The following is a 22005-nucleotide window of genomic DNA, read 5'->3' as shown; positions in this document are numbered from 1 at the left end:
AGTGATCGACAACATCGGGTGAAGTTCAACGGTCATGAGTGAATTTAAATTGAAGTCCGAAAAACTGCCGCGCGTAACGGACCTAGAAATTTCCGGCGGTCATCTCTCCTTTCCTTGGAATTCGCACCGGCGGAGGTGCGTCTATTTAAGGGAGTTTTGGGGATCTAATTTGAGGTCCGCCTGTTAAAAAAACTCTCCAGCTTCCAAGCGTCCTTCGTCTTCTTCGCTCTCGCAAAAACCCTAGCCAACTCATCTCGGTCCTTTCTCCGGCGATCTCCGGTGGCCATGGATCTCGACAAGTCTACCTCCACCAGTGCGTCAATGAAAAAACTACAGGAGGATGGCGCCCTTCCCGGTCGCGGGACCGCGGAGAGGGAAGTAGGAGGTACTGAACCCCAGCCTGTCCTGGGTCGCATGGTTGCGGTTGAGGACTTTATTCTCTGCGGTTTTCTTCCACCGCCTTCTGAATTTCTCCTTTTGGTCTTGAATTTCTATGGTCTTTCCTTGCTCCATTTGAACCCCAACTCCATCGCCTTCCTGAGTATTTTTACGCATCTTTGTGAGGCCTACATTGGGGTGGAGCCGTTTCTTGACCTCTTCCGCTTTTACTATGAGTTACGCTGGATGGAATCCAAAAAGGTGTCCGAGTGTGTTGGTTTCCGACTTCGGGATGGTCTGAAGTCGCGATACATCCCCTTTCAGTGCCCCTCATCTCGCAGCAAATGGCGGGGGAGGTGGTTCTATCTTCAGATAGAGGATTTGGATCCTGTCTTCGTTGTTCCTGAGGAGCAGCCAGACAAGATTCCATCTTGGACCACTAAACCTGCCTTGACCCCGTCCCTCCAATCTTTCATCGATATCGTTGATGACCTCCGAGAACGGGGGTTGTCGGGGTATGAAGTTGCTGCCGACTTCATTGGTAGGCGGATCCAGCCGCTTCAGGCTCGAGCCCATCCTGCCTTTGATTATTCTAGGCCAGAGGACGCGACCCGGGTTTCTCCTCGGGGTATTTCCTTTTTAGTTAAATTGACTCCCTTATGTGCGTGTTCTTCCCGGCTTATCGAATTCTGGTCTCGATCTACAGGCTTGGATAGCGCAACCGTGGAGCGCTGTGTTGGCTAACGGATGATTAGCGGCCCAACAACGGCGAGCAACGTCCCCGTCCCCCTTTTGCGAGAAAGGGGTAGCCGAGCGACGCTGCCATCAATGTAAGTGTACTTAGCGGTCCTTTTGCATTTTTCTTCCGGGATCGCATTATGACTTTATGAAGCGTAGGCTCTCCCTTTGACTGATATCATCGGGCCGCTCGTGGACCATCAGGTGGCGGCATCACTGAAGGAGAAGGTCGCCAAGGGGGTGTCTGACACTGCTGCTGCCGCTGCCACGACGAGTAGCGGCGACGTTCCGAAAAAGGGGAGGAAATTCTCCTCTGTAGTTGGACATCATCAGAAGACACCCACCACCTTGGTAAGTTCTCCTGTTATTTGATCACGTAGTCGGAAAACTTCCACCTCACATCATATCGATTGTACTACAGGCCTCGGACGCGTCTCCCCCGCCTCCGCGACGGCAGCGGCTTATGACGCTCAGCGAGAAGTAAGTGAATGGATTTGACGTTTCATGATTTTGTCGAACTCTGTCTCAATCGTAGCCTTTTGCAGGGCGGCGCGGGCGAAGGCGGCGCAAGATAGGTCTGGAGGGACCTCTAGCGCGTCTTCTGCCGTGGCCTCGACGGATGTCGTGGCCGTGCCCAGGAGCCGTGAGGCGAGACCTAGCGGTCTGGCCAGCGATCACGTGGCTGGTCGTGGTTCGCCGGCTACCGTCCTCACCTGGGAGGAGCTCCAGGTTGAGATGGGGTGCCTCCTCGAAGCTGGTGCTCGAGGTGTTAGCCGCGAGATTGCGGAGGCGAGGGTGGCGGCTGGGTCGTCGGCGAACGAGCGCGCCGATCGGCTGGCGCGTGATCTGGCGGAGGTTCGCGAGGACCTCTAGAAGATGAGGGAACTGGTGGCCAGCAACAAGCGACAACGGCAGGGGCTCGAGCACCGTATGTCGGAGCTTGAGAACAAGTTGTCGGAAATCCGTGGCTCGTTGCGGGTCACCTATACTGGTCTGCATCAGCTCGCCGGGGAGTGCGGTACCAAGTCCACCATTCCGGCGAATCCCGATGAGTTCTCGCTGACGTCTTCTCTTGCGGAGCTGGTGACGGCGATGGAGGAGATCCCCTCCAAGCATGCGGCCAGGATCGGAGAGGAGACGTCTAACGGGATCTACACCGGGGCGTGCCAAGTCCTTGCGTGTGTGAGGCTGGCGCACCCTGAACTCGATCTGCGGAAGATCTTGGATCAGGGGGCGACTAGCGACGCGCGCAAGGATGTGATGGAATAGGTCGGCGATTTGGGGGAGTCCGTCCTCCCGCTTTTCGAAGAGTAGGGTCTTAGCTCTCTTGTACTCTTTAGTCATGCTTTGTGTGCGATCATTGCCTTAACCTTCTTTAGCATTTTGATCTCGAGTACTTTGTTGTCCTTTGTAGAGATGTTAATGTCGATGATGTCCAGCAGCGCGGGCAGCCTGAGTTGCCAGTGGTCGTTCCGTTACTTGCGTCCGAGCAGCATGTGCCGGAAAGCGATGTAGATCGAAGTTTGCCAGTGGAAACGAGCATGGCAGCGACTCCCTTAGGTTGGTTGTCTTTGTTACCATCTCCTTTGCCCTTCCGTCTGGATCGACTTAATTTGTTGTGTTCTTAGGAGAGAAGAGCAGCTTGACTTAGTCGTTTCCATGCTGAGCAGATCTCGAGAGTGCGCTTGCTGACCAGGATCGTCGCATCCAGTATTGGAGGACGAAGTTTGAGGTTGCGGAACTCGAGAGGACTATGCTAGAGGTGAGAAAGGACCAGGCCATAGAGACACTCCGGGGTCATGAGGTGTGGTTCAACTCGTATCTGAAGAGTTGCTGCACATCCATGTCGAGAGTCTGTAGAAAGCTCCGAGTACCCCATGGGGATCCCGAGGAATCGGTGGCCGGATACATCTCGTGGCTGAATGGGGCCTGCGCCCAGCTCGAAGGCATCGGTCAACGTGTCGACGAGGCCTTGAAGCAGGAGTGTCGTCGCTCAAGCTGATATGCCGGGGGGCTCGTGTCGGCCTGCGTACGAGATCATTGTCCGCAGCTGCTCCTTGAGTTCCTCCGCGAAGGGTTTTCACGTTCTCGGAGAACTCCTACGGAGATAGATGGCTTGGCGAAGTCGATGGCGCCGCTGGCGGAGAAGGTTTTCCAGTCGATGGACTAGCGTTGACCTTCCTGGTAGTCTCCGTGTCCTGTGACAAATGTCTTAGGAAAAAGTGTAATTTGGATTTTGATGGAATTGTAAGAAATGTTTGTGTAATAGAAAAGAAATCTATCTAACTATGCTTTCTTACTCTGGATGTAGTGTGTATGAGTGTCTTCTCACTTCGCGACTTCGATCAGTCGTTTGAGTTGTACACTCTCCCTAGCCCCTAGCCTTGTCATCGGAGAATTCTTCTCGGAAGATAAGGCTCTTGGACCTTTGACCTGCCTCGGTTGAACAAGCACTGATCCTAGCCCCCAGCCGTGAAGTTGGAAAGTTTATTTCCGATTACACGGCTTGGTTAATACGCACGGCGAGAACTCTTACACGACCAGATCTTACATGGTCTTTCGTCTCTACAGGATCCGACAAGGCCTTATCGGCTCTAGGCGTCCCCAGCCGAAGTTCCCTTAGGTTCCTCGGAGGCCTTGTCAAGACGGCGTAAAGGAACATGAGGATAGGTTTCAATGCTAAGTGTCATCTGGGTAAGGGATCATCGGAAAGGAACACTTTGATTGTAGTCTGTTCCTGAAAAATAGGCTTTATTGAGGCTGTAAGATGTCTTATAAGTATGGATACTATTGACTTATACATAGAATTTACGTAATTGATCAATGTTCCAGGAATTTGCCAACTCGCGACCATCGCCGCTTGCGATTTTGAATGCGCCTGGCCGCAGAACTTGTGTGATCGTGTACGGTCCTTCCCATTTGGGTGAGAGCTTGTTGCGCCCTGCTTGGCTTTGAACCCGTCGGAGGACGTAGTCGCCGATCGAAAGCGTGCGTGCTTGGATGCGCTTCTCGTGGTAACGTCGAAGGGCTTGTTGGTAGCTGGCTGCTCGAACGGCAACTCGTTCGCGATGTTCTTCGAGTAGATTCACATCGTCGTATCGCTGTTCCTCCTGATACTCATCGGAATACTTCTGTACTCGTGTACTTTGATGTCGTAGCTCGGTGGGGAGCATGGCCTCTGAGCCGTAAATGAGGAAGAAGGGTGTTTCCTTGTTGGACGTTGTCGGTGTGGTACGCACGGCCCATAGTATTGATGGAAGTTCCTCGACCCACTTCTTGTCATGTGACATGAGCCTGTCGTAGACGTGGGTCTTGATTCCTTGTAGTACTATGCCGTTTGCCCTCTCGACTTGTCCATTGCTCTGAGGGTGAGAAACCGAGGCGAAGCAGATCTTGACTCCCAGCCTGATGCAGTAATCCTGGAAATCGGCACTGATGAACTGGAGCCGTTGTCTGTTATGATACCGTGGGGCAATCCGAATCTGCAGAATATCCCTTTGATGAATTTGATGGCGTTGTCGGATTTGATTTCCCCCGTGGGTGTCGCTTCAATCCACTTGGTGAATTTGTCGATCGCCACAAATAGGAACCTGTAGCCACCCTATCCTCGCGGGAATGGCCCGAGTATATCTAGCCCCCAGCACGAGAACGGCCAAGTAAGAGGGATAGTCAGGAGTGCTTGCACTGGCAGCTTTGTATGTTTATTGTGGAATTGACAGGCTTCACACCGCTGAACCATGTCGCAGGCGTCTTTGAGGCCGGTTGGCCAGAAAAACCCTTGTCGAAAAGCTTTTCCGACTAATGTCTGACCGGCGGCATGTGACCTACAGATCCCTTCATGTATGTCGAGGAGGAGGTGTCTGCCGTCGTCGGACGAGACGCATTTTAGGAGTACCCCGTTTGGTGCCTTCTTGTATAGATCGTTGCCGATCATACAGTAGACTTTTGCTTTACGGGATATTTTCTCGGCCTCTACGTCATCCTCGGGCAACTCTTCGCTGCCTATGAATTTAATGAGTGGGGTACGCCAGTTGTCTGTGGTCTCAATATCGGCAACGGCTCGCTCTGCCTCTGTAGCCCCCGAGCCGATGTTGGGGGCGACCGGGCTGTCTGTGCCGGTTGCCTCTTTCACTGATGGCCTCGTCAGGACGTCCAGAAAGGTGCCAGGTTCAAGTGGTTCTCGTCTGGACGCACGTCGTGCTAGATCATCCGGTTCGATGTTGTCTTTGCGGTATACATGTCGGACCTCGATCCCATCGAACCTTTTTTCTAGCTTCCTGACTTCTGCGAGATACTTGGATAACTCGGGGCTAGAGCACTTGTAATCTTTATGCACCTGGTTCGCAACTAGTTCGGAATCCCCTTTCACGATCAGTTGCCTGACTCCGAGTGCAGCTGCAACTCTTATCCCAACGAGTAGTGCTTGGTATTCGGCTGTGTTATTGGTTGCCCTGAAGTTGAGGTGAATTGCATGCTTGAATTGATCTCCCGAAGGTGATGTCAAGATAAATCCTGCCCCTGCTCCCTGGCTGTTGAGTGCACCGTCGAATGCCATTGTCCACGTTTCGTTGTCGATTTGGTTGTCTGACCTATTATCAGGTATGGTCCAATCAGCTACGAAATCGGCAAGTACCTGGGACTTGATGGCTGTTCGTGGCACGAAGTGGATATCAAATTGGCTTAGCTCGACTATCCATTTGGCAATGCGGCTGACAACGTCTTTGTTTCTCACGACTTCACCGAGAGGGAAGGAGGAGACAACTGTGACCTTGTGGGCTTGGAAGTAGTGGCGTAGCTTTCTTGATGTCATGATTACTGCGTAGAGCAGTTTTTGGATTTGTGGATATCTTGTCTTTGCGTCGTGGAGAGCTTCGTTGACATAGTAGACTGGTCGTTGCACCTTCTCTCTCTCGACAACAATGACAGTGCGAACGGAATATGGTGTGGCGGCAATATAGATAAATAATTCTTCATTAGGTTGGGGGGCAACAAATACAGGTGGATTTGATAGGTAGAGCTTGAGTGCAATGAATGCCTCTTCGGCCTCCTATGTCCATACAAATTTGTCTTGCTTTTGCAGCAGAGCGAAGAAAAGTTGTGCTCGCTTTCCCATCCTAGCGACGAACCTGCTTAGTGCAGCGATGCATCTGGTTAGCTTCTGTACTTCCTTGAGTCTTGTAGGTGACTTCATGTTCTCGATTGCCTTGATCTTCTCAGGATTTGCTTCTATTCCTCTGCCAGAGACGAGGAAGCCGAGTAGTTTGCCCGATGGTACTCCGAACGTGCACTTCTCTGGATTGAGCATGAGGCGATATCGTCGGAGGTAGTCGAACGTTTCTCGCAGATCGTCAATCAATGAGTTGCTTGTCTTGGTCTTGACAACAATGTCATCGACGTAGGCCTCGACATTGTTTCCGAGCTGGTCGCTAAGTGCACCTTGGACCGTGCGCTGGAAAGTGTTTCCTGCAGTTATTAGTCCAAACGGCATCTTAACGTAGCAGAATACCCCGAACGGCGTGATGAATGTTATCTTCTCCTCATCCTCTTTTGCCATACAGTTGAGTCCACCAGTTGGTCTATTCGAGGAAGAGGAAAATGATCCTTGGGGCACGCCTTGTTGAGGTCGGTGAAATCGACACAAATTCTCCACTTCTCGTTGGCCTTCCGTACCATAACTGGGTTGGCTAGCCACTCTGGATGGAGTACCTCTCTGATGAAACCGGCTTTGAGAAGCTTGTCGAGCTCTTCTCGTATGGCTTGTTTTCGATCTAGTGCAAATCTCCGCGGTTTTTGCTTTACTGGCTTGGCATCGGGTCGCACCATGAGTTTGTGCTCAATCACCTCCCTGGGTACCCCCGGCATGTCGGACGGCTGCCAAGCGAACACGTCAGCATTGTCGTGGAGGAAGGTGATGAGCGCGAGTTCCTATTTCTCGCCTAGTGATGCCCCGATCTTGACGGTCTTGTCGGGGTTGGCACTGGAGAGTGGAATGATCTTGATTGCACCATCTGGTTTCGGCGTCGTGTTTGTGTTGCTCACTTTCTTTGGTGGCTCTGTTGTGGCAGGCGGGCTGGGCGTGTGCTCGACCAAGTCGAGGCTCCGCTTGTCGCATTGTACTGCCAGCTTAGTGTACCCTTGAATAGTGATTGTTCCCTTCGGTCCTGGCATCTTGAGCACTTGATACGCATAGTGAGATGCGGCCATGAACTTCGCGAGTGCAGTTCTCCCAATGATTGCATTGTATGCTGTATCGAATTCAGCGACATCAAAGGTGATCTGTTCCGTTCGGAAGTTGTTTGCTTGGTCGAAAGTCACAGGCAACGTAATTTTGCCCAATGGTTTGGATGATGACTGAGGAGTGATTCCATGGAAGGGTTGATCGGTAGGTGTCAACTCGCTTCGTGGAATCCCCATCGCGTCCAAGGCGCTGGCGAAGAGAAGGTTGATTGAGCTCCTGTCGTCGATCAGTACTCGGGCAACCTTGATATTACGAATAGTGGGTTCGACCACGATCGGATATCGCCCTAGGATGACAGCAGTCTTGGGGTGGTCCTCTTCTGAGAATTCTATCTTCTGCTCGGACCACTTCATCTTGGGCGCGGCCCCCTGCCACGTCGAACAGACTTCACGTTCCACTTTCTTGTATTCTCGCTTTGAGGAGTATGCCGTGGAACCTCCGAAAATGTGTGAGACATGGAGATCGGAATCTGGGTATGCTGACTCCGATTCCTGAGTAGGCGCCTCAGCGTCCTTCTCAACCACGCGTACTCGCTTGCCTTTTTTCGATGCCATGTGTTTTGCGAGCAACTTTTTGAAGACGAGGCAATTCTAGAGAATGTCTGTCCGTCTTGTGTATAGGGCACTATGCTTTCTTCGTGTCGCTGCCTTGTGGGTCTGGGCGCTTGGGAGGGTCCGCGTATTCTGTTGCGAGAACTTCTGATTGAGCTTTCCTTTTCCCACTCTTCCGATTTTTCTTCTTGCTTGACTCAGGTGCGTCCTTGGCTGGTTTCTTCTCTTCTCCGGTTTTCGGTTTGTCGTTCTTGCATCTCAGTGCGTTATCCGCATGAGCGCATCGGTCGACAATTTCGAATAATCTCCGAGTAGTCGTGATGCGCCTCGTTGCCAACTCCTGAGTAGTATAGCGATCTCTGACACCGGATTTGAAAGCGCGAATTACAGAAGCATCGTTGATCTCGGGGATTGTGTTTCTACACTCGTTAAAGCGCCGAACATAATCCCTTAAGGATTCGCCCGGGCTCTGTGTCAACGCATGTAGGTCGTCTTCGATCGCGTGGCGCTTGTAAGTTCCTTGGAAGTTGGCTACGAACTGCTGCCACAAGTCTGCCCACGAAGAGATCGAGTAGGGGGGAAGATGCATCAGCCATGAACATGCAGAGCCTTTCAATGCGGTTGGCAAGTAATTCGCCAACGCGTTGTCGTCAGCTCCGGCAGCGTAGAGTACCGTGGACTAAACCTGAAGGAACTCTTCCGGGTCGGTGCTCCCATCGTATTTCTCTATTGCTCCAAGTTGGAATCTTTCGGGCCATCGGACATCCCGAAGTGAACGACCGAAAGCTCTACACCCAGCGCTGGGGGCGGTGGGTTGTCGGCGATCATACGTTCTTCGTGGATGTCTATCTGATGATGAAGATGACGAGGATGATGACGATGACGATGGGTCGCTTGGTTCCAGCGTATTATTACGAGGACGTCGGCTGGGTTCTCGAGAATCCTGTCGTCGTCTCCATCATCGTCATCATTATGGCGACGTCCTTGACCAGTATCGCCCAGCACCTGCCATTCGTGATCGTCGTGATTGTGGCGGTTATCATGGTCTCGGTCTTCGCTTGAACGGCCTCCTCGATCTTCGTCATCATGACACCGTGAAGAGACATGACGCCGGGAACGGTTCTCGTTGTCTCGTGTGCGTCGTGCCTCTCGGCGGCCATTCAGGTGATCGCGGAGATCGCCGGTGCCGCGAGGCGGAGGGGTGGCTCGATGAGGCGATTCCCGCCGTTCAGGGTCTTCACCATTAGCATCGCCAGTTGGTGGCTGTTCCGGGTGCGCTGCAGCAGCGGTCTCTTCGAACGCGTTGTTGAGGTTGGTCATTGATTCCCGTAGTCGTTCTGTCCAACGTGCGAGATCGTCGTTCAGAACAGGATCGTAGGGGGTTTCCCTCAGTATTGTGTTGACGGCTCTGATGTGCTGGGCCGGAGTAGTCACTTGATTCTCCGCTTCCGTATTGGTGCTGCTGACGTGCCGACATCGTCGATAGCCAATACCTCATGCGGCATACTTGTTGTCGATGATCCATAGTCTTCGAGAAAGTGCAAGACTGATGGTTTGTGGGGATCGATGTCGATTACCCCAACAAATCGATCTGAAAATGGCGTCGCTCCCTGTTCCTTGTCTTCATCCCTGATGGGGATGTGTGACTGCTGGACCTTAGGAGGTGGCGTCTTCATGGCGCTGAGAAAGACCTTGCAGCTCGAGAGGTCGTGATTCTTTGTCTTGTGAATAGGACAATAGACATCATGAGTTGGAGAGGTACGCTGAATTCCACGCTCTTTGCAGGCACGAATTTCAGCATGGACGTTGAGAAAGATCCAGCAGGCTTGCAGGGTGTGTTTCCTGGTTTTGTGATAGGACATCAGGACCTTGTCACCTCGGAAGTAATCCTCGTCGGCTTGTGATTCCTATTGGGAATACAAGGCTTGGCCGCATTAGGATCCTTCTCGGGCTCGGATGTCGTCGACGTTCCGATCTCCGCTTCGGTGGGAGGATCCTTCGACATGGAGTCGCCCCAGGTTGTAGCCACTGCATTCTCGTTTCTGGCCATTGGCGGACCAGCTGAGATCGGCACTGTGGTGTAAACCGGAAAGATGATTTCACCGACTTGAGTCCACACCAGTGTTGTTGAAGTAGGAACTCCTTGGTTGAGGTTGGTGTTGACGCTGTTGTCGGCGAAGCTGGATGTCATAGTAGTAGAACCTTGAGCACCAAGTCCCCCTACCTGGCGCGCCACTGTCGACGGGGGATACCCGTAGACCAGATAGAGAGGGTATTGGGGTACGCTAGTACGAGGATCTACGTAGTACGACATCAAGCAAACAGGAAACAGGGATTATACTGGTTTAGGCCCCTTGGTAGGTACTAGCCCTAATCCAGTTGATATGGGATTATATGATGGAAATCACAGATTACAAAGGGAATAGCAGAACTCGACGATACCGACGAGATCGTAGTCGAGTTGATCCGACTAGATCTCCCCGCGACTTGGCTCTGACAAGCTCCGGCTTCGTAAGCTGTGGTGGGTGAGTTGGCTCTAAGATTCGATGCCTTAGGTCCTCTCGGGGGGTCCCTTTTATATCGCAGGTCAACTGTCTCCAAGTAGGACTCGGAGAGGCCAGTCCGAACACGACACAATGACGACCCAGTTCTGACCGAGTAGGACTCCTTCCATCTGTGAACTCCATGATGTATTTCCTTAACGTATGCTGAAAACGTCCGTATACGCGTGAGCATACCATATCGATATATGACGTATATCGAAGGGTAGAGGGTATACCTTACCCGTAACCCTGACAATCGCAGCTTCATATTTCAAGTAGAAACTAAATTTCATAATAGTATTGTTTTGTCACAATTAACATGATGCATATAACTAACAAAAATAATTTAAGAAAAAAATATTGTAACTGTTAGTATGCATTTATGTGGCATGTGTAGCGTCCTCCAACCGGATGGGCGTAAAAAGGCAATAATGAAAAGTGTCAAAAATTCTCAAGAACATAATAACTGTATGATGCATCATTATCGATTTACTTACCATATAGACATAATATCATACTTAATGTTGTATTCGGAAACTCTTTTCCATGGTATGACACACAACATGGTCTTTTGATGGATCATTGGACAAATAATCTAGAAAACTTGAAAATGGCCGTATAGTTGGCTACCATGGGGAAATAAAGAATTTACTCATTTTAATTCATAGCTTCGGCAATATAGCTTAGATTAGAAAATTAACTTGATTCACAGCTTGGTCCGTATAGCTTGAGAGAACTTGTTGCACATACATAGGTGTGGAAACTAGAATAGCAAAAATCTAAATTTTGTCTACAAGCATCAAAATTAGAATAGCAAATTCTGCAAACAAACCCAATTAAGGTGAACAAAGGTAAATTTTCATTGGAAGAAAGTCTAACATTAATTTTTAATGGACAAGGCAATAAAGCACGGGCTACATGCGAAAACATCTTGTCCCAAGCAATAGATGCCGTAAAGCCTCTATTTCCATAGGTGGCTGCCTGGGACAAGGCTATTTTGACAGATCCATGGCTGCATATAGCTGGCCGCATGTGAAAATGGAGGGCTTTTTCGTAGGCAGACTTCCGTGATAGACCTTATACACAAGCCTTCTCATATTGTTATGTTTTGCTGTTACTGTGTTTGCTATCGAAGGAAAGTAACATGACACTCTCACATTTGAATAGAACTATACATTGGGGATAATTTGACATGAAGGACTACTATGTCTGATGTAAACACAAACTTTTGTTTCCCTAGAGAAAATAAATCACACATTTATTTTATTATAAAAAACTGTTTTTTCTTTTTTATGATATTTCTTTATGAAAAAGTTAATTGTAGTCTCTTGAACTATTTTGTGAAAGCAGTAAACCGCCTAAACTATATGCAGCTCAATTCACACCCCTAACTAGTGAAATTAGTTCGGCTTACTTCGTAACGATATTTTTCTTTTCTTTTCTTCTCTCTACATAAGGAGATAGATGCATTACAGTTTATGTCTTAACATTTTTTTAGACTTTTATATCACTGTCTACATATGTTGGAAGCACCAAATACTGAACTAAACATGGAGATTTTAAAGTTCAAACTGTCAAGGTTACGGATAAGGTATACCCTCTATCCATGGATATACGTCGTATACTGATACGGTATACCCGTGCGTATACGGGTAGTTCCTGTATACGTTAAGGAAATCTATCACATGATAGAAACAGAATCCACAGATGGAAGGAGTCCTACTCGGACAAGACTAGGTCGTTACCATATCGTGAGGGGTCCGATATCTCCGAGTCCTACTTAGAGATCAAGTAACCCGCGGTATAAAAGGGACCCCCTGGGCAGGACCTAAGGCATCGAATCTCACCGCCAATACATCCACCATAGCATACGAAGTCGGAGCCTACAGGAGCCAAGTCGCCGGGTGACCTAGTCGAACCAACTCGACTACGGTCTCATCGGTATCATTGAGTTCCGCTATTCCCTTTATAATCTGTGGTTTCCATCATATAATCCCATACCAACTGGATTAGGGTTATTACCTATCAAGGGGCCTGAACCAGTATAATCCTTGTCTTTTGTTTGCTTGATATCGTATTACGTAGATCCTCGTACCAACGTACCCCAATACCCTCTATATCCGGTCTACGGGTATCCACCATCGACACAAACGTTCATGAAAAATTTTAGATTAAAATATATCTTGTATAAAGAGGAACTAAAACAGAAATATTATTAAGAAGTAAAGTGAACAATTCTTTTAAAAAAAACTAAAGTGAACCATTTTCAATTGTGTAGGGATTAAAGTGAGCCAAAAAAATAGTTTAGATGATTAAGTTATTGAAGTAGATCAGGGGAGTATAATGGTCAATTTTCATTATTTGTTACATCTATATATATTGTGCAGCATTTCAAATAGTACAAGAATATTTTTTGTTGCAGAATTTGGTACCTCATAGTAACTGCTAGTTACTAAATGGTAAATGTGGTACTTCCTGATACATCCAGTATGGTGAAGTCACACTTAATTATGTGCTGTACATGTACTTTCTCATTCTCCGTCCATTTCAAAATATAAGGAGCTCTAGGATTCCAATTTTATATTACAATATAAGCAATCCTGCATTGATTCTTATGATTTCCATCATCTCAATGATCCTAGAACCAATCAGATGCTTAGAAAGAAAATCTAAGGTATTTAAAATTTAAAAATGGACAACTCAAGTGACAAAAAAGGAATCTTTTGACCTAACCATAGAATTTACTGAGCAACCTAAAAAAAATATTTTGTAACTGATGGTGGATGTTACTGAAATGACATTCAAAGCCCGCAGATGTTCTCGAAGAAAACCATAAGGCAAATAAAAAAAATATTAAACCAATTCCATACAAGACAGATAGAGTAAAAATCTGAAATTCTGGGCATGCATTGGTCAGCACAGAGTTACCTTTCTGAGGAAAATATAAAGCTGTTTCACTGTCTTGGTATCACTAGACTTGGACCCTTCCATTGTTGCCGCGTATGAGAACCCTGCCCCTATAGGAGAATCCACAAAGATTATGTTGCTCACCTGCAAAACCATACAAAGTTCATCCCTTAAAACCTGGATAAGGGCATATGCCTTTTTTTTCATTTGAGACAGAGATACAAATAATTTTCTTTGTTGCCACATTCAATAAAAAATGTAGGCAACCTTAGTCCAAGTCTCTGGTCGGTAGATAATTTCCGGCAATCCTCCACTGTAATACCGTTTTGCAGCGAATTGGAATGGCCCTATAAATATATGGACATAAACAATTTGTTAAGTACAACAAGCCTTATTGTAACATGACCTATAAGCATGGTTTATAATATAATATATATTGTTTATCCGAAGGAACTCAATGTAAACTTTTTAATAATTTGAGAAAAAAAACCTGCTAGTTAATTTACCTATCTCGTGGGTTAGGCCAGAGATACTAGAACATCCTGGCCCACCTGATAGCCACAATAAAAGTGGGTCTACATCAGGATCCTTCTCTGACTTAACAAAGTAGTAGAAGAGGCGCACGCTAGTACTCTCGTTCACCTCCACGTATCTGCAACAGTAATATTGCGCACACATGATATATATGGATCGCTGGCATTGAATAGCCAATAAGTTTTCATTTCTTTGTACCAAGGCTGGAACCACAATCGTTGAAGAAGGAGAAACATATGTAGCTAACCACCCATTGTGGTTTAGAAAACAAATACTTTTAGCCACATGATTAAATTAATAGAAGTGGCATTGATTTTATTAGAAATACATATCAAACCCTACGAATACGACATTTTGGAATATACTGGAACTATCATTTGGAGGCTATTGTAGCAAGTCGTAGTTTGGAGAAGATCATTATAGTAGCGTTCATCTCAAATGGGTGGAAGACAAGTACTATGATCTACGTATATGCAAATAAAAGAATTTATAACTATTATGATCATTATTGCCGGCGCAAACTTTTTTATGATGCCTAACTCTGTCATTGTGTTGAAGTTATTGGATTTTTAAAAAATATATTATTATTTTAATGGAAAATGAGAAAAAAATATTTTGTGCCTAATTATAATCGTGAAAGTAGAAGCCAATCAAATTCATGATGTTCGATGTGAGGCTTGTCGAAGGGCACAAGTTCAACATAGGCATATCAATTGTTGGAAGCGCGGTGAGCCAAGCCATTCAAACTGCGGGTGGTTCAATAGGGGCTTGTTGAACTTTGATAGTTCGACTAGGCCCACAACTAACAGCCGCAGGCCCTGTCTAATGACAGTAGTTCAATTGGCCCCAGTATATCCCCTATTGAACAATGGGCATTCAGTACAGCCCTTTTAAATCCTTCCCCACAGCTCGACAGGGGTCGTTTTGATCTGAAGAGGGAGGACCACTTAGAGGGCACATTGGCGTCGGCAATGAATGGGGAGTGCAGCTGTGGGAGAGGACGCTGCTGGAGGCCACGAGAGAGGAAGGAGGCCACACCTGCAGACAGCGGGAGAGGAGCGGCAGTGGAGGCCCTCCCTCAGGTGATTGCAAGGTTAAATTCCCAATCCCTAAGTAAAATGCTGGATGTTAGCACAGATTTAAATTAGTTTTACTAGAATAGTTAGAGTAGTTAAATATTTAAGTAAGTACTTGGTGAGTACATGTCTTTTTTACTTAGTATTAATTTATTATTACAGTGAAAAAGGTTTTTGGTAGCACGTATGTTACTGTGCATAATTGGCGGTAGTAAAAATTAACACGGAGTATTAAGTTGACGTTGAACCGTATTTTAATGAAGTTGTATTGCATCAGTAAAAACTGAACCACATGTGAAATTATTGGGTAGTTCCATGGTAAGACATTTTTTCATGTTCTATCAAGATGACATATGATGTGGTTATTTGTGCGTATGACGGTGATGCTCCTATACTAATTTTGCGTTAGCAGGGTAGATTTGAACTTATATGCCTAAATTCACTAGAGTAGTAGGTTATGTACGATGTCCTAGGGTGGCTGCATAATATGTTTAGGGTTGATCCAATTGTTCAAAAGTTTGTTATCAAAACTGTGAGGCCTGTAAGGGGTGAGTATGCTTGGCAGTGGGAAGTAGTACAACTTGCATGCACTGGAAGTTGGAGAAAGTTTGTAGCTAGAGTGAATAAGAAAGGGTATAGCCTGGCAATACTAGTGGAGTCATCAAAGCTGCGGAGGCAGCGCTGCCGCCCCGTCTGTTGCCTCCTCGCTCCTCCCATTGACGTCCATACGCAGCAGCGTGTCGCATCTTCCCTCGAACCCCTGCAGTTCTCCGCTTTTTCTCGGCTGCAACCACACGGTGAGCAGGTGAGAGCTCAACCCGCTCTAATGCTGCATGCAAGTTGCTTGATGAAATGCTTCCATGGAGCCAGCTTCTAGTTTCTTGTGTACATGTACAATTTGCTATTTTCCGTATATTTTAACAAGAACTTTCTGCTTCCTCAAATTATTTACTTGATGAGTTCTTGGAACAAACTCATGTCGAATCTGTGCAAGAGTTTAATGTGTATTACTCTGGCCTAAGTGAAGCAATGAAAGAGGTTGTTGCACCATATAGTAATTGCTAGGCGTATGATTAGGCTGACGACAAGCTGAACTCACTGTTGACTATTGATGCAACAAATGAGAATGAGGCGTTAGTGGAATAGATGCAGCTGGGAAACAAGGAATACATCAAAATTGTAGTGCAAGGCCAATATACAACACACTGGGACATAGAAATCAACGTGCTTCCTGTCACGTCCCAAAACGACTCTAAAATATATCCTTTAAATGATGCCTAGAATAATTAAAATCCTTGTGAAAGCCCCCAACAATTAAAATGTGCAAAGTTAAAAGTCAAATGAGGCTTGGAGGATTTTTGTATATTTCCTAAAAGCCTAAAATACGTAAATAAATTTTAGTGGAATTTTCAGAGCACAAATAATAATTATTAAGAAATAAACAAAGTTAAAATGATTTTATAAAAAGAAAAACTCTAAAAAGTCCCCTTTCCCTCCCTCTTCCTCTTGGGCCGGCTCAGCCCATCTCCCTCCCCCTCCCTCTCCTCTCCCCGCGGCCCATCCGGCCTCTCCCCGCGCGCGCGCCGCTGACGGGCGAGCCCACCCGCCACCCTCGCTGACGGGTGGGGCCCACCCGTCATCCCCTTCCTCCCGCCGCTCCCGCCACCTTGCCCGCGCCCTAGCGCCGCCGCCGCCGCGAATCCCGCCGCCCCCGTCCTCCCCGCGTGCAATCAATAGGGGGGAATTATTCCCCGTGATTCCCTCTCCCTTTCCCCCCATTTTTCCCTCTCTCTCTCGCGTTCAAACAGGCGGATTTGCCCCCGCAAATCTCGCCGGCACCATTGATGGCGGCCGGACCTCCCGCACCTATTCCTTCCCCGCTGGCCGCCCTCTCCCCCTTCCAACCCTATATAAACCCTCCCCGCACTTCCTCCGTTCGTTTCCGCCTCTCGCCGCCCTTCCTCCTCGCCGAAATCGAGCTCGCGCCGTCGCTCTCTCTCTCCGCCGTCGCCGCCAAGCTCCGGTCCGCCGCCGTCGTCGCCCCGGACCACCGCCCACCTCGGCGTCGCCTCCTTCGGCTTCACCGCATCCTCACCGACCTCGTCCACCCCTCCGTTTCGCTCGTCGACCGCCGAAACGCCGTCGACCCCGTCGACCCGAGCCGTGCCGCCGCCTTCCTCCGCTCCGGCCGCCTTTTTCGTCGTCGCCGTCGACCTAGGGTGAGCCATGGACCGCCGCTTGTTTTCCCCCTTCCCTTCCCCTCTCTCGACCACCGCTCCGCCGTGCCTATGGCCGCCGCCGGCGACCATAGGGGGGCGGGCGCCGCCTCCCGCCGGCCACGCCGGCTTGGCCGCCCTCGGCCGCGCCGAGTGGCTGCCGCGTGGGGCCCGGCCGTCAGCCGCCCGCGCCCTCGGGTGCGGCTGACGCGTGGGGCCCACGGCGCCGGCCGGTGTGAGCCCGGGTGCACCCGGTCCACCGTGGACCGTGAGGCTGCCGCGTGGGCCCCACTCCCGTGGACCCGGTCCGCGTGCCCCCTCCCCTCGGCTGACGCAATAAACCTTTTTTTTTAAATAAAATTTAAATGAAGAAATTCGCAAATATTCACTTAAAGAGCATATAAACTTCAAATAGCCATAACTTGGCCATTTGAACTCGGAATTGGACCGTTCAAGTCTCTAATTTTTCCTTAAGAAGTCAAGAACCTATTTTTGTGCTTTGTTCCTGCTTGTTATATGGAGTTTATTAGAGTAAAAGCCTTTTCTTTTCCGTTGGTCGTGTAGACGCTGCAGCTTCAGAAGATCCGCTCTTCGTGGAAGTTGAAGCCGACGTTTGGGAAAGCGAGCAAGGCAAGTCACATCATCCTTGAACATATTGAATCCCAGTTTATAAAATTATGTTGATTTAAATTATTGCATTATCGCTTTATTTAAATTCCCGCGTTATCACTGTTTTATCTAGCCATGCCTATTTACCTTTGTTATGACCTTATTATTGTTATTGTTATTATTTCCTTGTTCACCCTAGAATAAACAAAACCCCAACTAGTGGACACTCTACTCATGGTACCACTAGTATGATTTTTGGTAGATGCTTCGCCGCTTAATTAGGCAACATTAGGCGGTTTTACAACTCTAGACTTTGGGATATTCATATCACCTGGATACTATGGAATGGTTGGATTATTGTGGAATTGGATTCACACCTCCCCCTTTATTCAAAATCCTCAAAATGGTTTTAGGCTGGGCTCGGGGTGCATGGTTTTGATAGTAGCATCTCGGCCATATAAGGACCGGTCTTCGGGCCTCTGTTGCAAAGCACTACCGTACTTCCACATGTCTAGTGGGTAAGGCTTAGTTTGTGGCTCAGTCTGGTTATAAACAAAAGTACACGGATGGAGATGGACGAAGTCGGGGGTCGATGGACATCTCTAGGACAAATGAAAGCTACACGAGCTGCGGCCCGGTAGTCGAGATGTCATGGCACAGGGCCGGTGTCCTGCTGCTAGGGGCTCAGTCCTGCCTACCTGTCCCGGGGGTTCCGGCCGTAGGTGGGGTTGGGTCGGTACTCTTGTCTATGGCTAGGATGGGTTGGAAACTATGTCACGTCTTCCGTCCATATACTGTGATGGTATGTGGCACGTGGTTACACGTGAGGAAGATGTGTCTTGTGGGTAAAGATGTACACCTCTGATCAGAGTATAATCTATTCGAATAGCCGCGCCCTCGGTTATGGGCAAGCCGAGCAATGTACCCAAGTTAGTGTTTTAATTCTTAAAACCTGCTTAACAACTAAAATGTGGAATGGTTGGCCTGGGTTGGCTTGGGACGAGCTGGGACCCAGGGTCGGGTTGCTAGTTGAGTCTGAATCATCGTAGGCCTTGGGTTAAGGCAGGTTCGTGTGGGTTCACGGCCTTGATTAATAATATTGTATAGCTCTGGAATCGTGTTTACAAAATAGCTTTGAGCAACTAAGTGTCTTTTAATGCTGTTTACTGCAAACTCTAACCCTTTATATTATAACCCCCTTGTACTCCCTTGCATTTATCCTGCACTTGTGGGTGTGTCTTGTTGAGTACGGTGGTTGTACTCAGTCTTGCTCAATTTTTCCCAAACCCAGAAGAGGAGCCCCTGGAAGATGAAGGCTTTGGTGTCTAGCTCGTGCCTGCCGTCAAGCGCCTGTGGTCGTCGCCCTAGTCTTCCGCTGTTTCTCGTTTGTCTTTGTGTGTGCTGGGCCTTCGCCGCCCATGTAATAAATTAACTATTTACGCTTCCGCTTGATAAACTCTGAAATGTATCAACTTTTGGTGTACCTTGCCTCCTGGGATAAGGAATAATACACGCACGTAAGGAACGCCCGTTGGGTTAATTCCGGTCGTGACACTTCCTGATGTGTCGTCTAAGGGTCAATGATGGTCTTGGTGCCCAATAACAGTATGATTGTAAGCAGGTGCAAATTGAATAGATGTTTTATGATAAAGGACAACTCCAATATGCAGTGGAGAGATTGGCTTTCCCGCAGAGGTGGGAGTAGGAGAGGGGATTTCAAATAGGACAATTTATGTCGTGAAGTGTACAATGCTATGCATAACGGGAAGTACACTCGATATACTCTGTAGACAACCTGTATTTTCTCAAGTCAATCAATTTCCCAAGGCACGTTAGGTTTAGCTCCGGCGCATATGTATTATGTGTACGGTACATGCCATTGTAGTGCTAACATCTAAGTATTTCCTAATCTGCCATAGTATTAGTCAGGCAAGCATATGTAACCACATAATCAATTTAAAGTCGTGAATGAGGAATTTGTGATGGGGCCTATCACCTGTCACATAGGCCATACTATTGACGGGCTGGAATAAACCCCGATATAGAAGCAACCATATAGGCACTCATCATAGGCCTCTTGGCCAGACCCGTCACCAGTGACACTCATCGGTGATGAGGATAGGTGGCGGCCCGATAAAGATTATCATTGACAAGCCGCAACCTAACCCCGCACTGGTGACGGCCCCACAAAGATAATGTTATGGCCCGTCACTGAGGATTATAGTTATTGATGGTCTCCATTTATTGGCTGTTACTATGAATACTCCCAACCACTTCGTGGAAAGGAATCCTGATCAAATGTACTATCCCCATTTGTGGTGGGAGAGCTAGAGGGGTGAATATTGTCTTTTATTAAAATAACAGAAAATTTAAGGAAAGGCTATCTAGGTAGTAATAAATTAACCATTCCTACAAATTTTGTAATATATTGTTGGTATTTCTTAACGACATTACTAGAAATATAATTCTCAGCAATGGTGCAGAAATACTCCTGGTATATTATGGTTACAGAGTTCATCCGCAAGCGTACGAATATACCATTGTAGCATTTCACCGGAGAGTATTCCAAGGGTATCGTATTTATTTTATCCTGTGGAAAGATCATGTAGAGAGAACTCAACTAATAATTTATATATTACTTGTGATAATCATATTCTAAGTAGTGGTTAAGATAATCCAAGGGTAGAGTGACACACAAGTATTACTACTCATTCTCATTCTCATAATATATTATCTGAGCTAAGTGGAAAGAAAAGAGAAAGAAGATCTATTCCTATACTTTTAATATACATAGTATACATACATTCTAGTTAACTGATATACTAGCTAATACCCTCTATCCGATGCCCTCCTGGTACTTTGAGAAGCCACCCCTGACTGTCGAGTTCCTTACGACAGCCCGTCATGACCATACAACCGGGGCTAAATATGGAGGAATACTCTCCTCAGGGAATTAACTTAGGATTATATATCGGCGTGGAGAAATACGTACTGAGCTGTCACCATCAGCGGCCCACCTCTCATCCGCAATATATAACCCCAAATAATAATATCCCGTAATCTAGACACCACGTCTAAACTACCAGATACTACTCCAATATCATCGTCATGACATAGAGTAACTGCATAAGCAAACATTATACCCGCACCAAAGCATCTCCCAGATAAGCTAGCCGTATATTTAGTATAACAAGAACATAATGTAAAGTAGGTATTTATATACTTGGAAAGTATTTCAATCCATAAATGTATTTAGAAGAGTATTATAATAAAAGTACAAAGCTTACAAAAGAGGAAAGGAAAGCTGCTAGAGCCATACCCGAACTCTTCCGACGGCTTCCGGACTCTTGATTTCTACTCTATTCCTATTCCACTAGCTAGATACTACTAAACTAAAATTGAGAGAAATGAGAGAGCTATTGCTTGAGGTGTGTGTGTGAAGTGAGAAGGTGAAGTCCTTTTATAGCTGAACTATGACGGTTGTGACGGTTGGAATGGTCGGTAATACCATCCAACCGTCATTGGGGCTTCATCTCAACCGTCCAGCCAAAACCTGGATCCAACGGAGGCGAGGGAGGTTCGGCCGAACCTGGGGCCGGCCCAATCCAGCCCAATTTCGGCTGGTGGCCTCCTCCGTTGCTTCACTTCGTAGACTTGTGAATTTTGGCCTAATTCATCGTGTCAATTCTACGTTCTTGGCCCATTCATTCATAAGTCTGACTCTCGACATCGTCCGATTGATTTATCGTCTATGTTGATGTCGATTCTCCTCCACTTTAGTGTCATTCCCTGCAAGAGGTTAGTATACCTAATACTAGTGGAATATTATTATTCTAGCATATGTATGCATTGCAAGCATCACTAGTTCTCTATTTTTGTAATATTGACAGTTGAAACTGATCAATAACGACCATCAACATATATCGCAAGAAAATTATACCTAATATTTGTTGGATGTACCGATTTGATTGACATAGCAAACATATAGAAGTAGTGTTGCAAATTTTATAAACGTTCTATGGGAGGAGAAGAAAAGAGCCAACAAGTATATCATCTGTCCATAAGTAGATTGCAGAAATTAGAAGATGTTTGCCAGAAGAATGAAAGTATACTATCATCTGATACGTCGAGGATTCATAAAAAGTTACACATGCTGGACAAGGCATGAAGAGCATGATCAGTCGTTATTAATATTGAAGATGAAGCGGGTGTTGG

The 22005-nt window shown here is 47.2% G+C and overlaps 1 protein-coding gene and 1 long non-coding RNA gene across 2 annotated transcripts in view; both read right to left on the bottom strand.

Moving 5' to 3' along the window:
* The window catches only part of LOC9269030 (serine carboxypeptidase-like 13), a 48983-nt gene that overhangs the window by 6628 nt on the left and 20350 nt on the right, over positions 1-22005 (bottom strand). The window contains exons 2-4 of the mRNA XM_015760215.3: positions 13862-14007; positions 13623-13702; positions 13377-13499 (exon numbers count right to left, since the gene is read on the bottom strand). Coding sequence (XP_015615701.3) covers positions 13377-13499; positions 13623-13702; positions 13862-14007 — 349 coding nt within the window. The remainder of the gene's footprint in view (positions 1-13376; positions 13500-13622; positions 13703-13861; positions 14008-22005) is intronic.
* Positions 14515-15748, bottom strand: LOC136353933 (uncharacterized). Its single transcript, XR_010737484.1, has 2 exons — positions 15616-15748; positions 14515-14998 (listed from the first exon to the last, which is right to left on the bottom strand). It is a non-coding gene; the product is annotated as an uncharacterized lncRNA (long non-coding RNA).

The sequence above is a fragment of the Oryza sativa genome, chromosome 11 (assembly GCF_034140825.1).
Source record: "Oryza sativa Japonica Group chromosome 11, ASM3414082v1".
Taxonomy (NCBI): Eukaryota; Viridiplantae; Streptophyta; class Magnoliopsida; order Poales; family Poaceae; genus Oryza; species Oryza sativa.
Note: the sequence above shows the minus strand (reverse complement) of the source record. Positions and strands in the feature narration are given on the sequence as shown.